Raw genomic sequence first — 22234 nt, 5'->3', positions numbered from 1 at the left:
ATCTTGGCAGGGCCAGTACTGTCTCAAGTCTTTTGCACTAGCTGTTTTCTGTGTCCAATATATCCTTCCCCAAGATGTCCACATGGTTCATATCTTTTCCTCCTTGTGTCTTTGTTCTAACATCAACTTCTCAATAAAGCCATTGACCACTCCCCTTAAATTTCAATTCCTTCCAGCCTCCAAAATTATTCCAAACTTTCTTATTTGGTTCATATTTTTCCATATCATTTGCCACCATTAATATCTTGTGTAATACCTTTATTTCTTATGTTTTAATGTCTCTCTGGTACAAACGTATGGGAGGGCAGATGTTTTTCCTGTTTTGTTTATTGTTGTATCCTCAGTGTCTAGAATAGTGCCTGGCACATAGTAGGTGCTCAGTTAAAATATGTTGAATGACTGAAGGAAAAAAATTACTAAGTAATGTGGCACCTTTATTATCATAAAACATTAGAACTGGAAGAGACCTTCAAAACTTTGCAGATGTTCTTTATTTTACCAACAAAGTAAGGTCCAAAGCATGTAAATGATCTGTCAAAGGTTATAGCCAATAAGTAAATTGAGGACTTGCCAAGAATCTTGGGCCTGAGGCAAGTCTTGCTTTGCTACATTATAATGCATTGCGTAATTTTTAAGGGACACATGTTAAGGGACAGTTTTTCTGACAGAATATTTGAAAATTCTATAATGTACAATTATGACTAAAATCCTAATTTTATAATAAAAATATCTGTGGTATCTTTTAATTATTTTTTACTGTTTTTTCTTAAGCTGGTAAGTGTACTGTAGAAGATTTTTTACCTGTTGACCTATGATTTTTAAAAGCCTGATTCATTGATGCTTTGTTCCCAATGTAATACTAATCATTTGTGTGCATAAGTTCATAAAATTCATGAATATTAAAATTTAAGCCCTTTGATGAAAATGATGCTTTTTGCTTCTGTCTTTTCACTTTACAAAATCAAAGACATGTTTCATATTATAAAACAACTAAAATAATTATCTAATGTTGAGTATAAGTTCTGATAATATAATTATTTTCATTTATATATGCATATGTATGCACATATGTTGAAGATACTCACTTAATAATCTAAAAATTACCTGCCTAAGCATTTCTTGTCAGGTAGCAGTTATAGATCAAGGTGACTAGGCTTTTATTTCATAATATTGGCCTCCATGACTTGCCAAAAATTATGTTAGGTTCTGGAGATTCAAGAGCAAATCACAAGTACTTGGCATGTTTTCTCACAGAGCCAAGTCCAGCAGAGGAGGTAACATTAAAATAGCATTTTCACTAAACCAGAGATTCAGAGGCTGCAGAATAGTGGCCCATGGCCCAGTCGTACTTGGCCCTCAAAGATATTTTATTTGGCCTTCCTCACATTTTAATAATTCTTAAAAGTCAATTACTGACTTTTAAAGAATTTGAATGTTTCATATAAAATTCAGATTAACTTGAAAAATCAGAAGATATGGCAGCTTTGGGTTCAGATTCCTTTGTGGGAAATCCAGGTTGGCTGGATCTGAGTGGTAGCCCCTCTTCTGAAGGGATATATACTTCCTAGTTTGTCCCAGTGCCCAACCATCCAATTCACTTGACTCATTCCTGTTACCCTGTACTATGCCTGAGGCATACATGGCATTCTGCACAAATTGCAGAATTCAATAAAAAAAATTAAAATGTGAGAGACCCCTGTTCAAAAGGAGTAAACAACCTTTGTCTTTCCTTTCTCAGTGGGATGTCTCTCAACCTGTCATGGTTGATATACTACTTACTCTTTCATGTCATAATCCCTTGTGGACGGTGACACATGTACAGAGTCTCAAAGGTACCCAGCCTGACCCTGACTATCTCACACCTGCACCTGGGCCCCTTAGTAGGTGGGGACAGGGTCAAAAAGAGGTCACTGGGTTAGGAGAATGATGGAGGAACTGGGTAGGCGTTGGAGAAGATGGGAGACAGAACTGTAGGTGAATTAGATCTCACAGTTCCAGGCATGGCTTCAATTGCCCTACTGGACTTTATTTAAAACACAAAGATACATTTTTGAGAAGGCAAGATGGCAACTACAGGACATTAAACCCACAGTAGATGGCCCTGCTGTGTGAAGGACCCTGTGCACTTTGCACTGGTCCCACACTCATAACATCAGCTCTGGCGTGTATGACCAGAGAAGGTTCCCCAGAGGATGTGAAGTTTGAGTCTGTGGAAAGTAGAGATAGGCAAATCTTTGAAGGCCTAGCAGTGAAAACTATAAGGTGAGGTCTCAGAAGAGTCCAGTGTGACTAAATTATGAAGGATGAGGTAAGATGAGGTGGATGAAAATGACAAAGCTATAAAGTGGCAAGTGGGGGGTCTGGGAATTTAGGGCTTTGGAAGATCAGGAAAAAATTAGCAAACAAGTATTAGATATAACTGATATCCAAACATAAAGTAAGTCCATATGCAGAACTGCTCTTAAGATCTAAGCATTTCTTGCCAACACTTATTCTGAGAATGCTGATTCTTTTGACAAATTCAATCAGGAATCACTTTGCCTGGACTTGTATCCTTGCTCTGATACCTACCAGTTTTGTGATCTTAGAAGTACTGCTTAACTCCTTCATCTATAAGATGAGTATAAAAATAGAATCTCCCCTATAAGCTTGTAAGGAGGGAGACTTAGCAAATGCTTGTCACATAAATGTGAATGAAGAAAGGTTTAACAAAGTAATGTGATTATTTTCTCTCTTGATATCTTTGTTTGATACCCAAGTGGCATGTGATATTTACCCATTAGTGCTTCCTACTCCTCAGGTTAAGGCAATCTCTATGACCCACATCTTTGTATTATGGATTTCATTAGTATTTTCCCCTTCTGTTCTCATTTTATTAAGTCTCATTTATGTATCTGCTAATCACTCTTAAATGAATACTTCCTCTTCTAAGTCCTTTATCTTGATATTCTATCTTTGGAAAAGCTCTGTATATCTTATTTTATTTTTATTTATTTATCTTTCAATATTTATTTATTTTTGAGAGAGTGAGAGACAGTGTGAACAGGGGAGGGGCAGAGAGCAAGACAGAGAGACAGAGTCGGAAGCAGGTTCCTGACTCTGAGCTGTCAGCATAGAACCTGACGTGGGACTCGAACCCATGAATGGTGAGATCATGACCTAAGATGAAATCAGATGCTTAACCAACTGAGCCACCCAGGTGCCCCTCTGTGCAACTTCTTTTAAATACAACTTAGGAGACTGTAAGAGAAGGGTTATGACTGTATGACACAGGGTAGATGTTCAACAAATATATACTGAATAAATGAAAGTATCTTATTTTCCAGCTAACACAAATTTAGTGTGTCTCTTTCATAAACTTAATGCCATGAACTATTTTATGCATAATTGTGTTAATTAACTAATTGTCCTAATCCTTAATTATTTAAAATTTATTAGACAGATAACTACTCTGGCCAACCAAAGATAAAAGATAGAAAATAAAGGTAACTGGGTGGCTCGCTGGTTAAGTGTCCTACTTCATCTCAGATCATAATCTCGTAGTTCATGGGTTCAAGCTCTGCTGTCAGCTCAGAACTTGCTTTGGATCCTCTGTCTCCCTCTCTTTCTGCCCTTCCCCCTTTCACTACACACAGTCTTCCTCTGTCTCAAAATAAATAAGTATTTAAATATATATGTATATAGTTCATATATGAAAAAGAAAGAGGTTTGCTAAAACTTTAGATTTGTCCCCATTTATTTATTTGTCCCTAAGTAAATAAGTATTTAAAATATATATGTATCTATTGCATACATATATGAAAAAGAAAGAGGTTTCCAAAAAAAAAAAAAAAGGGATTTACTAAACCTTAGCTTTGTCCCTGTTTGGAGGTTGTGGTACATTTTTTCAGATGACTAATCATTAGGAAGCCATTGATAATTAGTGATAAATGACTGATAAAATTTTGTTCATTACCAAACAATTGTGTTAACTGGAGCCAGACAGAAATAAAGTAAAAGGCGTGGAGAAAAAGCACATCCTCAGATCCCACTAGAACATGTGAAATGAACCTTGTAAGCTAAAAGAAAATTAGGAAGCAGGAAAGGACGTGTGTATCAGTGAGCGTGAAACTCTACCCAGTAGTAAGTAGACTAATTCTGTGATCTGCAGAGATGTTTACTTCCTTTGTATGAGGAAGCAGTGATGACGTGAAGCCAGCGTGGGCTCATTGAGGAAAGTCACATCACAGAGACTTCTTCCCCTTTCTGACAGGACTTACAGCTGGGCATATCAGAAAAAAGTATTCCGAGACAGAGCATTTAGCTGTTCACAGGGCATTCATGGTAACCTTGTGGAAGACAGAGAAAGGCAGGTGTGCAGTAACATGAATGCGAGAATATATCACTGCCTGAACATACATCCCCAAACAGTAGTGATAATATGTGCCTCAAGGGTCTGTATTTATTTCTATTTTGCCATCATTTGTTATCTACTACGTATGTGAATGAACAGAAGATGTTAGTAAAATGTGAATAAAATAAACCTGAGTTGGACAGTAGATATGATGGATGAAAGAAATAGGTCTTTATTGGAGTGTACTCAAAAGTGTAGGATCCTGCAGCCATGGGTTTGCACATCCATCTCTTCAGTAGAACTGAGAGAGACCGTGTCTTAATCTCCTTGTGCCCCTGGTATTTCATAACGTCTAGCACACAGTGGTGCTTAAAAACTACTTGAATCTTGAAAGCCTGAAGGATACGTCAAATTTAGCAAGGTTTATGGATATCAATGGAGGTAATAGCAAAATGCAGCTATCAAAAGAGCTAATGTGAACTTAGATGTCATTAACAGAAAAATAGCATCTAAAAGTAGGAAAGTGGTCCCCCTGTGTTACTCTGGGTTTGATACTATTCATTTGAAAAATGACCAAGAAGTGGCAATTCAAAAAGGACATGATGGTTGCTTTCAGAGAAGTTATACTATAATGTGGAAAAAGGAAAGTAGATTTGTTCTGTTTGTTGCACAGAATTAGATCTAGGCCGGTGGGTAAAATAAAAGGAAACATATTTAGATCTGCATCTGGAATATGCCATTCTAGAAAATAAAAAATGGTTTTCTATCAGTGGAGAAGTATACCACAGGTTAGGTAAAAACTGGCAGAGATACTATACATAAGTTTCTTAATATAATTTAGGAGGTTTAATTACATAATCTTTAAGGGCACATTAAAATCCAAGAATTTAAGATTCACTGATTTTATCTGTGAGTCTTCAAGCTGTTATGAAATTAAAGGCATGTGGTCCCACGAATACAGTGGATGCTTTCAGATGCTTATAGTATGTTTAAGTTGGGGTGCCTGGGTGGCTCAGTAGGTTTAGCATCCAGCTTTTGATTTTGGCTCAGGTCATGATCTCATGGTTTCAGGAGTTCAGTTCCACAGTAGGCTCTGCGCTGGAAGCACAGAGCTTACTTGGGATTTTCTCTCTCTCTCTCTCTCTCTCTCTCTCTCTCTCTCTCCCTCTCTCCTCTCTCTCTCTCCTCTCTCTTCTCTCCTCTCTCCTCTCTCCTCTCTCCTCTCTCTGTCACTCCTCCACTCACGCTGTCTCTGTCTCTCTCAAAAACAAATAAATCAACTTAAAACAAAGTATGTTAGGGGCACCTGAGGTGGCTCAGTACGTTGTGCATCTGACTTCAGTTCAGGTCATGATCTCACCGTCCACGGGTTCAAGCCCCGCACTCGGCTCTGTGCTTACAGCTCAGAGCCTGGGACCTGCTTCAGATTCTGTGTCTCCCTCTCTCTCTGCCCCTCCCCTGTTCATGCTCTGTTTCTCTCTAACTTAAAAATAAATAAACATTAAAAAATAAAAAACAAAAAACAAAGTATATTAAAATGTAGGAAAATACACAAAAATCTTGTTCATTAAGAAAACCTGTGAATATATATATAAGCCATGGAAGTTTGGAAAGGTATTCCATTATTTGTGTTCAGAACAGTAATGTTTTACTTCTCTCAACACTCTTCTCATTACCTCTAAAAAGAAATTTATGAAGTAAGATATATTGTAAAATCCTGGATCTAAAATAAAGAAAAGCCTTCAAAACTCCAGATTTAAAACATTATTAAATAAATACACTGCAAAAGAAAACTGCACAACTTGAAAGAAATATCTGCAGGTTATATACATCAAAGAAATGGAAAAAGGTAGCAACAATTCCAAGGACCATCTGTTTAAACATGACATATATACACACCAGTAAAACAAACACAAGTTATGGCTAAAATGCAAAAAATAAAGGATGGTGATGAAGAGAGAAAATCTGTCATAGGGTTAACTTACCCTATGAGATTTCAAAATATATCTGAATATAAAACATAGTAGTCAAAACCATATGAACAGAAGAAAAACTCCAGAAATTGATGAAAAATATTTGCAAAACTTAATATAGAAAGAAAACAAAAGTAAAACAATAAATGATACCTAGCAGTATTTATGACATCGTACATTTCAGTAAATTCTGATGACTCAATCATTAATTATAAAAAGAAAAGAATGAAATGGTTTTTCTACCCCAGCGATGAGCTGGGGTAAAATTGGGGTTGTTGAAGAAATGTGTTTTATTATATAAAATAATAGTTTGAAATGCAGGATTACGTTATACAATGTCAAACATCACTAATAACTAGATAAATCACAATAAGTTACAAATAAAGTTATAATAAATTACAAATTACAATATGATGTTTTTCAGCCAAAGTAGCATGGAATCCAGGAAGGCTGTAGTTACTGCTGGTGAGAGTACTTACTGGTAAAAAAGAACTTTCACTATGTTCCTACCCACCCACATGTTGGTTTCTACATGCTATTCTCTAATAGAAGAAACCAGAGTTCCTTGGAAAATGGCTGAACCTAGGCATGGGGCAGGGAAAATATAAGTGAACCACAAATAGAGGGTAGGGGAGTGAGTATAAAAAAGTAAGAGAGTTAGTAAGAAAAAAAAAAGAGAGTAATCAGCCTGTGTGTGGAGGAACCTGTCAGAAGGCACTGAAACCAACGGGAAAGGACTCCTAATGGCTAAGTCCAGACTAGTTTGAGCCCAAAATAAGTATTATAATAATATTGTTAGATGATAAGATAAATAATGAAATAAGTCTTCCTGGGTCCACACTGATATAAATAGTAAGTGTATAAATGAATACATGGCAGAGAAGGAATAACTCTTCCTTATAAAACAATTCCACTTCCAGCAATCTAACTTAGGGGAAAATAGTGAAGATGTGGTTGAAGTATTAAATGTTCAAAGATGCTTTATGTGTTAATTGCAGTGATGCTATAATGATTAAATTTCTAAAATAGTGGTTTTTCTTTTGATGAATTTGTTTACAGTCATAACTGCATTTTTAGAAAATGTTTCTCAGGAAATATTCATGATATAATAATATGCGGGATATCAAGAAGTATCTCTGTATTTATAATGCGTACTCAGTTTGTTTACTGGGTGTGAATGTGTGTGTGTGTGTGTAAACATAAGATATGTTTCAAATGTTTATGTATGATTGAAATAAGAAAACAAAAATCATACACAATCCTATTAATTTTCTTTGCAAACTTTCTAATTTATTATTTTTTCTAATAAAATTTAAAACTATAGGTAAATTGAGGGTACATATAATTAGTGAATGTGTAGCTCAAATATCTGTATCTGAGATAATTTAGGGGGTAGTGTAGGTAAATACGGGACTTTAGGTTATTTGTTTGCTTTATATTAGTTCAAAAAATCATCATTAATTTCTCTATTGCATTGCTTTATGTGACAAAAGTCAGGGTAGACTCTGAAAATATTTTTTCCTACCTTAAGAGGAAGAGTATAATAACAATAAGAAGTATTTTATTAATATATGGTTATATAATAAAGGAAAATTATTACATAATTGAGTGAGCTAATCAATCCCATTCCAACTATGCAGTACATCCATAACTATTTTAAGTCAACTCTATATACAATTGTGTAACATGTAAAATGTTAACAGAAACTTTAACTTTGAAGTTATTTGACAATACTGTATTAAATCATTATCAGACTAAAGTATATATTTTATTTTACACATTTAAAGCGTCTTATCTCTTAAAATGTTTATAACATGAAAAGGAATGGATAAAATAATATGGACAATAAGTTAAGAATAAAATCATTTAGAGGGCACTATGTTGTAATGTGACTCTAACTATTCACAAAGCCAATCTAGTTGTGAGTTCTACACCGACGGCAACTTCTATCTGGTTTTAGACTATACCCAAACAATGTTTCACATTCAAATGAAAGTGATTCATCTAATCTTACCAAATATTTATCTGCCAAATATTCTTACTTTTGAAAATATAATTTTGATCACACAGATACAATCTTCTGATAAAATACAAGATAGGAATAAAAATATATAGTTTCAAATAATTTTGAACTCTGTTCTTGTCAGATGTTTCAGGGAACATCAAAACATATGTGGAAGAATTCAGTATCCTGCACATTATTTCTGCTAAAAAAAGGATGATGTCTAAGGGGTGCCTGGGTGGCTCAGTCAGTTAAGGATTCAACTTGGGATCGGGTCGTGATCTCATGGTTTGTGAGTTCCAGCCCCATATTGGGCTCTGTGCTGACAGCTCAGAGCCTGGAGCCTGTTTCAGATTCTGTGTGTGTGTCTCTCTCTACCCTTCCCCTGATCACTCTGTCTTTCCGTCTCTCTCAAAAATATATAAATATTTTTTAAAAATTTAAAAAGTATTATACCTTGAAACCCATCACTGGACAGAACAAGTCACTAAAAAGGATTATACTTCTTCACCTCATTTACTGGAGCATAGCACAGTGTCTGGCTTACATTTGATAATCAATACATGTTCAATTAAAGAAAATGGAAGCATACTACTTCTTTATGACATAAGTTATGACAGGCTTTCATTTTGATTCATGTAAAAGTTATGGAACTGACATGAATCTAATTGATATTAGATCCACTAGCTAATAAAACTGATATTATTTAAAAAAGAAAATCCCCATATATAGTTAGAACAAGTAGGTGTGAACATAAAGAACATTGGTATAAACTTTTCCCTGTGTGAATCTTCTATAGAGGATAAGGACCATCAGGACCATCGACAATAAAAAAAGCTTTAGAAAACCACAGTTTACAAACATGATTTAGAAATGGTTCTACTGTTAATCAAGTGATGAAAGATTGATGTTTCATATAATTAAACTCCTGATGAAAATGTGAGTAATGAAAAATTGGGAAAACATAAATTTAATTTTATAAGTATCCACATTTTCTTACGACTCATTTTCTTAAAGTAAAAGGAAATGCAAATTTCAGAAGAAGAGAGCAGGGCAACTCTGTTTATTCTCTCCAGACACGTAAGGTATCTAACGGGTTGGGACAACCTGGCCCTTTAGTCAAAATTAATCAAACTAACAAGAAAAATTTTTTGACATAAAAGCCATGTATGGGGACATAGAATTTTGATTATCATATTTTGTAGTCAAACTTTGTAATAGGTCATACTTTTGAAAGTATCTATGTATCTGTGTGTCTACCTATACACACACGTAAACACCTACACGTGTATGCACGTGTGAGCATCGTGTATACATGTATCCATGAAAACCTAGACTCATTAATATGTCTTAGGAATAACGCAACATATTCTTCTTATACGGAACCAAACCTTTTTACATGTTTTTGAGATAATTCACAAAAATATTCCCCAGAATAAGGCAAAAAGCATTTTTTCATACTGTATTCTTTTCAGGAACCATTACGAGATATTGTGCCCTGATATCCCTAGAAGTTTCTTGGAGTTTTAAGAGCAGATGCTTGTTTCGCTACCTAATAAAAATTTGGAGGAATGTGTCAAAATAGATTAAACTATGTCAGAGTCTTTAAAAAAAACACTGTTCTTCTTTCAAGAAGGTTTTTATGTAGCAAAAGAAAAAAAATGAGCATTGCAAGCAGTTCTGAAAACACAACTGAGATACAATTTGATAAATAGCCTTCTATCATCTAAGCCAGAGCAGTGGAAAAGCATGCTATCAGCACTTTCATCAAAGGCGCTATTGACTCTTCTTTTTCTATCTCATTTTATCATGACGTTCTCATTTTGTTTACTCAGTCAGTGATTGGGAAAAAAGGACTTCTTACCCCTTGGATGAGTTATGATGGAGTCCACTAGAGAAGGGTCCTTTTCTCCATCTTTGCTGCTGTCACCACCGCTTTCACCGCCGCCATCTCTCTCAATCAGTTTATCCACCATGGCAATAATGCAGTTCAGGCTCTTCCCCACATTGGCCCACACCCTATCCTGAAAAGAGCATGAGCATCACTACACAGTTTTATTGAAAACACAAGATGAGGCAAAATCTGACGAATCCATATTAGAGAAGCACGTAGAAGAACAATCATTAGAATGCAGACTGAGTGATTAATTCTAATACTCCCATTAATTTGGCCAGACTGAATACACAAGAAAACTGTTTTCCCTTAATAAAGCAAAATTTAAGTGCTATTCATTTTTATTTAGTTCATTGTTTTTCTCTGTCCTAATGCAATGATGAACTACTATACAATATTAAGCCATAATTGAGCACAAGCTATAATATTTTAAATGGAACACACCTATATTCCTTATCAACACTTAATACGAAAGCAAAAACACAACAATATTGTTAAAGAATAGCCATTATTTGCTTTCAAAATTCTTGTTTTTCCTCTTTACTGTGATAATATGCATACCATTGTTTACCATCTAACTGTTTCATGTGCACAGTCAGTGGCATTAAGCACATTCACATTATTCTACAGACAACTCTAGAATTTTTCATCTTCCCAAACTGAAACTTCATACCCTTTAAAAGTGAATTCCCCACCCCTCTCCCCCAGCTGCTGGCAACCATCATTGTTCTTTCTGCCTGTATGAATTTGAATGCTCTAGGTAATAGAAATTCTTAAAGTGTGGTCTTCATATCACCTCTACCAGAATGACCTAGAGAATTAAAATGCAGATCCTTGGCTCCCGCCAAGCCGATCAGAACTGCTAGGAAGAAGGCACTCTACTCTGAAATTTTGACAAGCTCCTCAGGTGCTTCTAACCACATTAAGACTGAGAACTTTTACATGCGATAACCATGTCATAAGTCACCATGGCTGAGTTATTCCTTAGGAAACAGTCCCTAACACTAGAGGGCCTCCTTGTCACCAGTCTTACTAACTCTAATTAGCATCCATTTTTGTTTAGGGCAATTCATGACACTGAATTCTTTGATTCATAAAAGTTTTTTTTCTTTTTTTTCTCATTAAATTTTTTTTAAAAGTTTATTTATTTAATTTGAGAGAAAGAAAGGGAGTGAGAGACAGAGAGAGAGAGAGAGAACACATAAGCAGCAGAGGGGCAGGGAGAGAAAGGGAAAAAGAATCCCAAGCAGGCTCTGCACCATCAGCACAGAGCTCAATTCAGAGCTTGAACTCATGAACCATAAGATTATGACTTTAGTTGATGTCAAGAGTGGGAAGCTTAACTGACTGTGCCATCCAGGTGCCCCCAAAGTTATTTCTTAATAAAAAATGTAAATATAGTTGTCATTATGGTAGCCTCTCATCTCTAGCTTCCTTGCTTGCTCCTCTCTCTACATCATTTAGATGGAGTTACTGACTCCTCATCTGTGATGGTTAATTTTATGTCAACTTGATTGGATCACAAGAAGTCCCAGTACTTAGTTAAACATTACTTCTGGGTGTGAATATATAATCACAGTACTTAGTAGTTTATATATTTTTACACCAAGCCATATTTTTTATCCAAGTTAATTTTGCTAGTATATAAATGGATAAACTAATTTGGGGTAAGATAAATCTAGGAAGAAAGAGCTACAGTTGAGTTTAGATTACTTGATGGTTGTCTTGTAAAGACTAAGTTAGTCGAATAACATAACAAATAAATATGGAAGTTTACAAGTATGCATACGATAGGTGAGGGGGATAAGTAGACCAAAGTTTAAAAAAAGTTTGAGGTCCACCTGTAGGTGACATGCTACCTTGGGAAAACTGCCTCATTTCTGGGGAACCACAGTTGGTTTTTCTTCAGTTTAGAATAATAATTCTTGCCCTGCCTACCTCACCATGGTGCAGTGGGAGCCAAATACTATAGTTTCTATGAAGGTACCTGGAAAATTATTATAATTTGGAAGAATCACATCCTTTTCTTGCTGGCTTTCCTAAATGAATCAAGCTTGCTTTTCATCACTTTGTAATCCTGGGTGTGAAATATGATATTAATCATAAATATTTATATAAAAAAAGTTCCCCTAAGGGCAGATTTATCCTACCAAAAATTAAAACTACTTTCCCTCTAAGGGAAACTAAGACACCAATCACATTTATAAACTGCTTTGTCCCTGCTTGTTGTCTGAGAAAAGAGACGGTGTAATCTCTGAGCTATGGCTCAGGAGATCTAAAGAAGCTCACCTCTTCCAGGCTGAAATGTAGGGAAGCCGAAGCACGCTGTGGTCCTGACATCACTTATTTGGGATTTGGTGAGGAGCTTACATTCCAGACCTCAATAACAAACTTAATGGAACCCATTCTGAATATGCCTTAATCACTGCCAAGGACTGCATCTTTAAAGTTATTAAATTGAAAAATGAAGCAACTCTCTGGCTAACACCGGGAATAGACTCTGTTATTAAGGGGAAAAAAGGGAAAGAATTATTCTTAATTATTCAGATTAGCTTTGCACATGAGATAAATTTTCAACTTTCTTCCTGTTGCCAATGTTGAGGAGAACTTCATATTTTGATCAAAAATCAAAATAATATTGCATGCCGCCTTTCTTATATGAAGTAATATAAGGGGTTAACCAACTTCTTTTGATTACATCTCCAAGAGCCTGAGTATAAGAATACATAAAAGGATAATTTTATATACTAAAACTATATGTTGTTCTTCCTTTATAGATACCTTGGATTATACATTATATTCACCAAAAAAGTAATATTTACAGCCAGTAGAAAGATCTTTATTGGCATGAGGTGCAGACTGAAGCATGTGCACTCAAGGAGACCAACAACCATATAGCAAAAGGTTATGTGGTAAATAGTAGAATAAAAATGAAGTCATAACATACTTAGAGGACACTCAAGCTGGGAGGATGTTTATTGGGAGTGAGAAAAAGAGCAGTTTCTTATGCAAGACTAATACACAATTCATACATAATCAAGTTATTTTTACTGAAGACATACTCAGCAGCAGACCCTAAGTAGACTCATGTGGGTCTTTATCTTTTAGAGAGGAAATCCTGCCTAGAAGGTAGGGAGAGAATGCTGAGCTTTGCCAGTCACTGCAAACAAAGATGTCTTTATGCCATTTCCAAAGTAGATTAAACTTATTGATTTACATTGCTGTCTCTAGTACTAGTCTGAGTACTACTAGAGTTGTTTGAAGGCTGTGTCTTCACTGTGTTACACAGAGCTTGGAGGAAAGGCAGAGAGAGAGAAAAGGAGCAAAGAAGAGAGGAGAAGAGAGATGACTCCAGCCCAGAAGCGGATTGAGGCTGTTATCGATATTCATCTGCTATACAAAATTAGCAAGTTTACCTTCAAAACTACCACATTAGATTAACATTATGGACTTAGCCTTTAGAGATGAGGATACATCAGTTAAGAGATGTTAAGTAACATTCAACATTAAAATGGTATAAGTAAATTAGAAATTCTATTGATTTTGAAGACTTGATTCTTCCCCTATGATTTCCCATAGAATTGTAGTACACAGTAGGAATTCTTTGTGAGATTACTGAAACTCTGGGGACAAGCTAGACATAGGAAGGTCAAAAGAAAGAACCATAGGCAGAGGTTAGGAAGGACCAGGCAGAGGCTGTGTGTCACCTCACATGAGTAAGACTAGAGGTCAGTTATCTAAGACTTGAAAGTAAGTCCAACAGCAGATCATTAAGAGATGATGCTGAAAAGAACAGGCTGGTCACATGCATCCTTAAGTTTAAAATAAAGAGGGATATATATTCAAGGATGGAACAGTCACTTGGCTAAAGGGTCAATGAGATTGGGTCAAAGGACATAAGTGGCTAACATGAATAGAGGACAGTGTCAGCCTCAAAATCACTCATGTGATTGGGATATAAAACAAGGAAGGGGTTATAGGTAGAAAGTATAATTCAATTTCTAGGAGATAATTATTAATTATTCTCAGGAAAATCACTATTTTGAAATTAGGATGCTAAAAATGGGGATGCAATATTCTTGAAGGGAAACCTTAAATATCTGATTTCTCCCCCCCCCAAAAACCCACTTTCCATAATATCTCTGTGAAAACATTCACACAAAAGAAAATAATCAGCAAAACTGCATTCTTATTCTGATAATTTTCATGAGGACAGTCCATGTAGGAGTTTCATTTTGCTTAGATAGCTGTATGGCTGGAGCCTACTCCACTTTCTTCCCTACTAAAATCACACAGCATTTTTCAGACTGCTTCAATGAGGAGGAAAGGCTGATTAACACAGTGAAAATAATGGAAGCATAAATATGTGGCTATAGTACATGGTGCCTCCATACCTCCCCTTTTCAGGAGACAGATATTACTCTAGATTCTGCTTTAACTCTTCAGCCACTTGGGAGGTTTCAAGACAAAACAAATCAAAGCCAAAACCAAAGCTAAAGCCAAAAGCCAAAGCCAAAGCAAAACAACAACCTATCAGAAAAAGAGATTGCTAGGGCACCTGGCTGGCTCAGATGGAGGAGCATGTGGCTCTTGATCTCGGAGTTGTGAGTTCAAGCTGCATGTTGGGCATAGAGTGTACATAAATAGATACATGAGTAAACTTAGAAAGGGCAAAACAAAATAAAACAAAACATAAAAACAGATTGCTGGGTCTTCCCCACCCCCTGAAATAGCAGCCATTATTCTGCTACGTCTCCTGCTGAATGAAGTAAGTAATGGAAAATTGGTGGGTTACAGTCTAACCTGTATTAAATGGAAGTTAACTGGTGTCCTTGACCTTAATGGAGCCTTTAGTTCAACTTCTTAAAAGTCAGTGGCTATAAACTATTTCTCAGCAATGAGGGCACAAAGTCAATGTGGAACTGGTAGCAATATTTAATCCATTCTGAGACAGGTGCTGATTTTGGTCCTTATTTATTTCTGGTTTAGGACCTAAGCTAACATGCCAGTCAAGCCCAGTGGCAATAGGTGCACAAATTGAATGGAAGTAAGAGTAAGTAGTTAGTGAGACTTTGCACCTGGCAAAATGGGCCATGAGGGCAGGGTACATGGTGCTTATTCAGCGTGTCACACATTTATGAGCTTGGTGTTATCCAGAGAAATCCTGATTCCTGTAGATCAGCAGTTAACTTAAAAATGTAAAAAATAAGTCAGGCGGAGAAGGATAGATACCATATGTTTGCACTTATAGGTCTAATAGGAGAAACCTAACAGAGGACCATAGGGAGGGGAAGGGGGAAAGACAGTTGGAGAGAGAGAGGGACACAAACCATGAGAGAGTACTGAATACTGAAAAGGAACCAAGGGCTGAAGGGGGAGGGGGGGAAGGGGGTGATAGTCATGGAGTGGGGCACTTGTGGGAAGAAGCACTGGGTATTATATGGAAACCAATTTGACAATAAACTATTATTTTTAAAAAAAGTAAAAATAAGGGGCACCTGGATGGCTCAGTTGGTTAAGCATCCAACTCTTGATTTTGGCCTAGGTCATGATCTCACAGTTCTGAGTTTGAGCCCCATGTCAGGCTCTTGTACTAACAGTGTGAAGCCTGCCTGGGATTCTTTCTCTCTCTCTCACTACCCCTCCCCTATTTATGTGCACATACATGCTCTCTCTCTGTCTCAAAAATAAATAAACTTTAAAAAATATATTTTAAAACTCAGCAATGCTTAGCAGCTGACGAGTTTTTCTAGGGCCTATTTTTGATCAGCAAGAATGTGAAGACTAACCAAGAGTTTAAATGGGGTCCAAAGTAGCCTTGTTGTATCTATATTTCTACACATAATTTCCCACTTGTCATTAGCAATTTTTGAAGACTTCAATTAGAACCAGCCAGTGAATTAATAAGGCCAGTAGCATCTTCAAAGAGAAACTTCAGTCTATCCTTGAATCGACTGAGAGTAATTTGTACTCAACTGGCCTTGTTCCTCAACACTACAAACCTTCACTCTTTCAATAGCTTGAGCTCTTCTCTCTGAATCCTAACTTTAAGACTGTTGAGTAAAAAAAGGAGTTGCATTTAAAATACTGTATGGCATACGTATGGCCCACAGTAGGTAGTACACACACACACCTGCACAAACACACATATAAACATATACATCATGTCCAGTAAGAATAGCCAGACATGAGATATCCATCAGAATTCAGTGAGATAACCCAACCTTTGCTTCCTATTGATTCTCTTACTTAGCTTCACCTAATTACTCAGGTAAAACTCCCTGACCTTTGTTTCCTGATCACACTACTGGCCTCACCCTGGAATCCAGTCTGTAGTCATATAAGTGAGATTCAGATAGTCAGCTCCTGTTTCCATAGTATTGACTTCCCCTTGTTCTCCTGGTCTGGCTCTTGGCCAGACCCGTCCTATCACTCTCATACACCCAGGTCTACACGTGAGTGCACGTTCACCTTCATCGATCACCACGCTTATACCATCACTCCTCTGATCAGAAGCTGGCTTTGTACTGCAGCAAGTATTCATTCTTCTCTCAGCCTGGAGGCACCGCTGCTCTTGTGTCGACCTACATAATTCGTCTTATTTCTTGTTAATCTTCAAAACGGAAACTTCCCCAGGTCAGTCTCCCTGCTGGCCTAGAAACATGCTGTTAATTAGCTCAACATATATTTTCTGGGCATCTGCTACAAGCTTGCTTAGTGCTGAACATCAAAGGTATGAATGAAGGGAACCTTGGAGGAACTAATATTTCTATCCTGACACATACTGCTTTCTATGCTTAGAATGCTTTCTCTCATCTTCCATCAATCCACATTCTCACCCTTTCAAATTTCTTCATCTCCAGGAATGGTTCATTTTAGTCTCTTTCTCCTTAACATTTTTTCTTTCTAGTAAACTCTGTGAGGGAAATGAAGATCATTTATTAATCCTTTTATTTTAGGTCCTAGTAGTCATCAGGTAATAGATAAATAAAAGAATGAAAAAATGAGTGGATGAAGAAGAAATGAAAGAAGGAAGGGATGATTTTTTTCATCTTCCCCAGCCTTCATATAACTTCTCTCTGAATATCTTCAACATGTTTAATGTGTATCACACAGCCACCTCCACCCTGGGAAAGATTCCATATCTTTCAATATCTCTGCTTATTTTATGAGTGCTGGCCATTCACTTGAATTACATGATATGGCTTTTGAGGCCAGGATCCATATTTTATATTTAATTTGCTTTTCCCCAGGTACTTATAGCATTATTGCACACTTAATTAACATCTGTTGACTGACTAAACAACCTGTGACTTAAAAGTAAAAGGATACAATTATAGTATTATCACATGCATCTTCGAATTAAAGGTTGAACCAAGCTCATACTCTGAATGGCTGCATTCCCCACAATAAAGGCCACATCGTGCTAATGCTTTCAATTTGGTGAAAACATTAAATAAAGCATTTGTGTAATAACAAAAAAAAATCTACTGATTAACTAAAGCTCTTAACTTTAAATTGGTAATTGGATGCTATCTGCACACCATTAGCTATAGAACTGGTCAAATTATATAACATGATCAGTTGGTGTCTTGCATATAATCAATTTCCAGGATTGATTTTGTTTAACAGAATGTACCCTGATATATCAAATCAGTAATCTGCCTAAAAACAATCTCAGCATTTCTTTATTCATTAAATTATGGAGACTGAAAACTTTGTATTCAGAAAATAATATCTCACTATTTAAATTAGAATATAGTAAAGTTTGGAGTACCTGGGTGGCTCAGTTGATTAAGAGCTGATTCTTGATTTTGGCTCAGGTCATGATCTCAAGGTCATGAGATCGAGCACCACGTTGGACTGTGCATGGAGCCTGCTTGGGGTTCTCTCTCTCCCTCTTCCCCTGCCCCTCCCCATCTCTCTCTCAGGAAAAAAAAATTAGTTACTAAAGTTTAAGAGTGCTTGATTTGAATGTAATCATAAATCTCTAAAGTATGTGTATACAAGTTAGCATACTCATTACACACAGGAAAAATAAAAATATCTGTTGTTGAATCAGGCATTTTAAGAGTCAATAAAGTAAGGGAGATGATGATATCCAATATAAAACACAGGAAAATCACCAATGTATTAATAAAAATAAAATATCTCTGTTAAAAATACTGGTTTGAATTGGAGGATGAACTACTGATTCAGCAAATCCATTTATTCATTTATTTCTACATTAAATCTGAAAAATACACTGAACAAGTATGTATAAAACACTGTTTTAGGTGCTATAAGACACAGAACTGAAGGTGAACGTATTAACTTCATGTGGGAAAATCTAGAAATTGTCAGGATTTCATGAATATGCATGCACATAAAGATCGCATTAGGGTTTCTTTTCTTTAATAGAACATTTGTGCATTTTAATGGACAGTCATGAACTCCCTTAATCACCTTTTGTGGACTTTCATATTGGATAAGTATTCAAAGCACATTCTCCTGGGTGAAATGGACTGGAGAAGTTCAGGAATGTTTCCCATCCATCAAGAAAACAGATGATAGAACACATTTCAGCTGCCACATAGGTAACAACTAGCCTAATTCTCCCTGCCTTTTCCTGCCCTTTCTGATAGGGTGAGTGGATACTGCCAATGCCCCCTCCTCATTATAAGATTAACAGAAGCAGACAACCCCATTATGTGAGATTTAGGAATGAAAAAGAAAAAGCTGGGACAAGGGGAAAATAGTCAATTCCAATTCTTATTTACTAAATAACATCTAAAATTCTTTATGGATAACTAGTATCTTTGTAACTGGTGCATGAATAATCAAATAAAATTAAAATTGCCACCACTGGGTTTCTGGAAGTTTCTGAAGGCCTTAATTCATCATGTTCTTATGTTCTTCATCATGTTCTTTGGTCATCTCTGATGTTCTGTATCTAATTTGAGTTTTACTGCTTTCTATATTTAGAGATATTGGAAGATGACTTGTATAGTCACTTCTTGAGCTGATTATGAGACTGGGAAATATGCACTAAGGAGAGATGTAGCTGGGTACCTTTGACTGGAAGAGAGACACAGAATCCCCAGAATTCATAAATCCTAGTAGAGAAAAGGTACCTGAAACTGTGCAAAGTTATATTAAGTTGAATATTCCACATTCAAAATAAGAAGGTAAATAAGAATAATTTGAGGGCAAATTTCAAAGTCATTAATATATTCTACAAATAATGAGTACCTTTTCTGCACAAATGGTTTGCTAGCTGTGGGGCACAACAGTGAACATGATGCTGACTTTGCCCCCTAGGAGCTTACAAAGACCATGAACACAGGAAGAAACATATATAAACAAATGATTATATTTCATTGTTCATGAGGCTGTGTGATCACGAGATGCAAGGATAATGCTTTATTACACAAAATGTTTTGGAGTTGAATGCATATCATAAATGCATATGTGTATATATATGTACATATATGTACATATATCTAATACAGACATATCTATCACATAAAATTTTGAAATAAATTTAGTGGAAATTTTACTCATTCAGATAAGTAAGCTATAATAAGTATTGCTTTAGAAAAGTTAAAATAGTTGTTTAGTTGTCTATAAGAATTCATTACCTCTGAAGAATGAAATTTATTTTCTTCTTATTAAGATCAGGTCAGTGGTTTCACATAAAATAATTCTAGCCAGTCAGAGAACTGAACAGAATCTTTTTTGAATTATTAATTTGCATAGATACCTCTGGATTATGTACAGCCTGAACTATTTTTCCTAGAGATAAGGTCTACGTTGGAGACAGAAGATGGCAAGTGAAGTTGAGAATGCAGATTACTGCAGATTGCTCGTGGAGGTATTTGGCTGGCTAAGTGTGTTTTGTCCTCAACAGTTAGTAATATTTTGCAAATATGTATGCTTATAGTTACTAACTATGGCAATATAAATAGATCTATCAGTACTCTTGTAAAGCTTAAGCATTCATATTTGATCCAGGTATCATTGGAGAAAGTTGTAGTACAAAGTGGACTGTGAGATGTTGGTAAAGAACATACCAGAAAGTGGTTTATGTAAATCTCATCCCAAAATGCAATCTTTTGGAATACTGAGTGACAGAGAAACCACAATTTTTTTTCAGGTTATATATGGAATTTATTAACACTATGCCCAACATACATATTACTATAAGTTTATGCTATTGCTTCTATAATCTACAACATTATTGAAAATGTTTTTTATTTATTAGTGTGGATCATCTATTGTGCTCATGTGACATAAACATATTTTACCATGAGAAGGCATAGCAAATGTTTCCCTAGTTTAAGTATGGAACTAAAAGTTAAAATTTGATTTACATTTACAACATGAAGAAGGGAATTAACTGGGTAATTTGGATGCTGAAAAGTCTCTTGATATAGAAATATAGTTCAATTAAAAATGGGTTTGGGATATGGCTATGTAAAAAGAATAATTTTCTTACTTCTGCTCTTTGCTGAAATGAAACAGAATATAAAGGATCAGAAGTTTATTTTTTTTTAACAATTTTTGAATGAGGGTAGACAGATTTAGCCCTGAACCCATCAGTGTAGTAATGTTGAAGTTAAATCACAGTGTTCTAGAGAATAGTATAATTACTGGAAATGACAAAAACTGGGTCAACTTAATACTTTAGTTGGATGACATGCTTTCATATTTTGGACAAACTAATCTTGGAATCCCAGCTGCTAGAAGCATCTGTTGTAGAGATAAAGAGAAAGAAAAGCAATATGTCATTTTTACCAGCTAAAAAATGAAGAATGTTATGTTAGTCTATTTCTTTGCACAGATTGCCATAAAACCCCAGCATTCCTTTGGGTTGGTTTACTAAGTTTTAAGGAAAATAAATCTTTAAAGCACTCAATCACTTAATAAGTACAATACAGCAAATAACAGACACTTCTTTTGGTTAATGATCATTTTAGTTTCAATCTCTTCCATACTGACTCAATAATTATTATCCAGATTCATATGTCATCAATTTTGACAACAAAACAGGTTACAAAGAGAGCTGTCGATTTAGAATTAATAAATACTCTCTCTCCTAACCTCAAAAAGAAAGGGTTTTACATGTATCAACAAAGGAGAGTTCAAGAGTAATTTACTAGTATATATTTCGTTTCCAATATTGATTATTTCAAGTTAAATGCAGCTGTTCGAATTAAGTAATTGTTAAAATTACAGTCACTACAAGACATTAAATAAAACACTTTTTAAAAAATAGAGGTACCGTAATCTTCTCTGCAAACGTAAACCAACATAAGTGATCAGAGGATACCTTCATATACCACAGAAAACTAACTAGATTAATGTAAAATGCTGAATTATTTCAGGAAGTTTATTAGACTTTTAATTAGTGCTGAAACTTTTCTAACACTTAATAAACTAAGAAAAGTGGTACATAAAGTTTTATTTCCAATTCATTTAATAGCACAGTCTCCAAGGGATTTTCAGTTAGCTATGTTTTTTTAATTTACTCATCTTTTCAAGTTTGTTTTATTTAATATTTTTAATGTTTATTTGTTTATTTTCAGAGAGTGAGAACATGCATAAGAGCAAGCATGGAAGGGGCAGAGAGAGAGAGAAGAAAGAGAATCCCAAGCAGGCTCAGCATTGTCAGCACAGAGCCTGATGCAGGGCTTGATCTTACCAACCATGAATCATAAGCTGAGCTGAAATCAAGAGTCAGATGCTTAACCAACTGAGCCACTCAGTATGCTTCATCTTTTCAAATTTAGATAAAGCTTTGAAAAGAATGTCAAATGGTTACAACTTCGGTAATTTTTTTTTCTAATAAGGGATTTCTATCTTTTAACAAAGCCACCTTCTCAGTAGGAACTAAATGCTATGGAAAATCAACCAGAATATCATATAACAAAAAAACTGGGTTATATTTGCAAACAGGGTCAAATTATTGTAGGAGGAGAGAGTTAGAAGCATCTTTTCTGAATGGGAAGGATTTTCCTTATAATTGTGGTAAATTTAGAAAAAGTATTCAT

At 35.5% G+C, this 22234-nt stretch overlaps 1 protein-coding gene across 2 annotated transcripts in view; it reads right to left on the bottom strand.

Moving 5' to 3' along the window:
* The window catches only part of INPP4B (inositol polyphosphate-4-phosphatase type II B), a 411625-nt gene that overhangs the window by 94859 nt on the left and 294532 nt on the right, over window positions 1-22234 (bottom strand). For both annotated transcript variants that reach the window (XM_029940652.1, XM_029940655.1), the window contains one exon: window positions 10173-10332. In XM_029940652.1, the coding sequence (XP_029796512.1) occupies window positions 10173-10332 (160 nt within the window). The remainder of the gene's footprint in view (window positions 1-10172; window positions 10333-22234) is intronic.

This window comes from Suricata suricatta, chromosome 1, assembly GCF_006229205.1.
Source record: "Suricata suricatta isolate VVHF042 chromosome 1, meerkat_22Aug2017_6uvM2_HiC, whole genome shotgun sequence".
Taxonomy (NCBI): Eukaryota; Metazoa; Chordata; class Mammalia; order Carnivora; family Herpestidae; genus Suricata; species Suricata suricatta.
The sequence above is the reverse complement of the archived record's forward strand: the minus strand, read 5'-3'. Positions and strand labels throughout refer to the sequence as shown.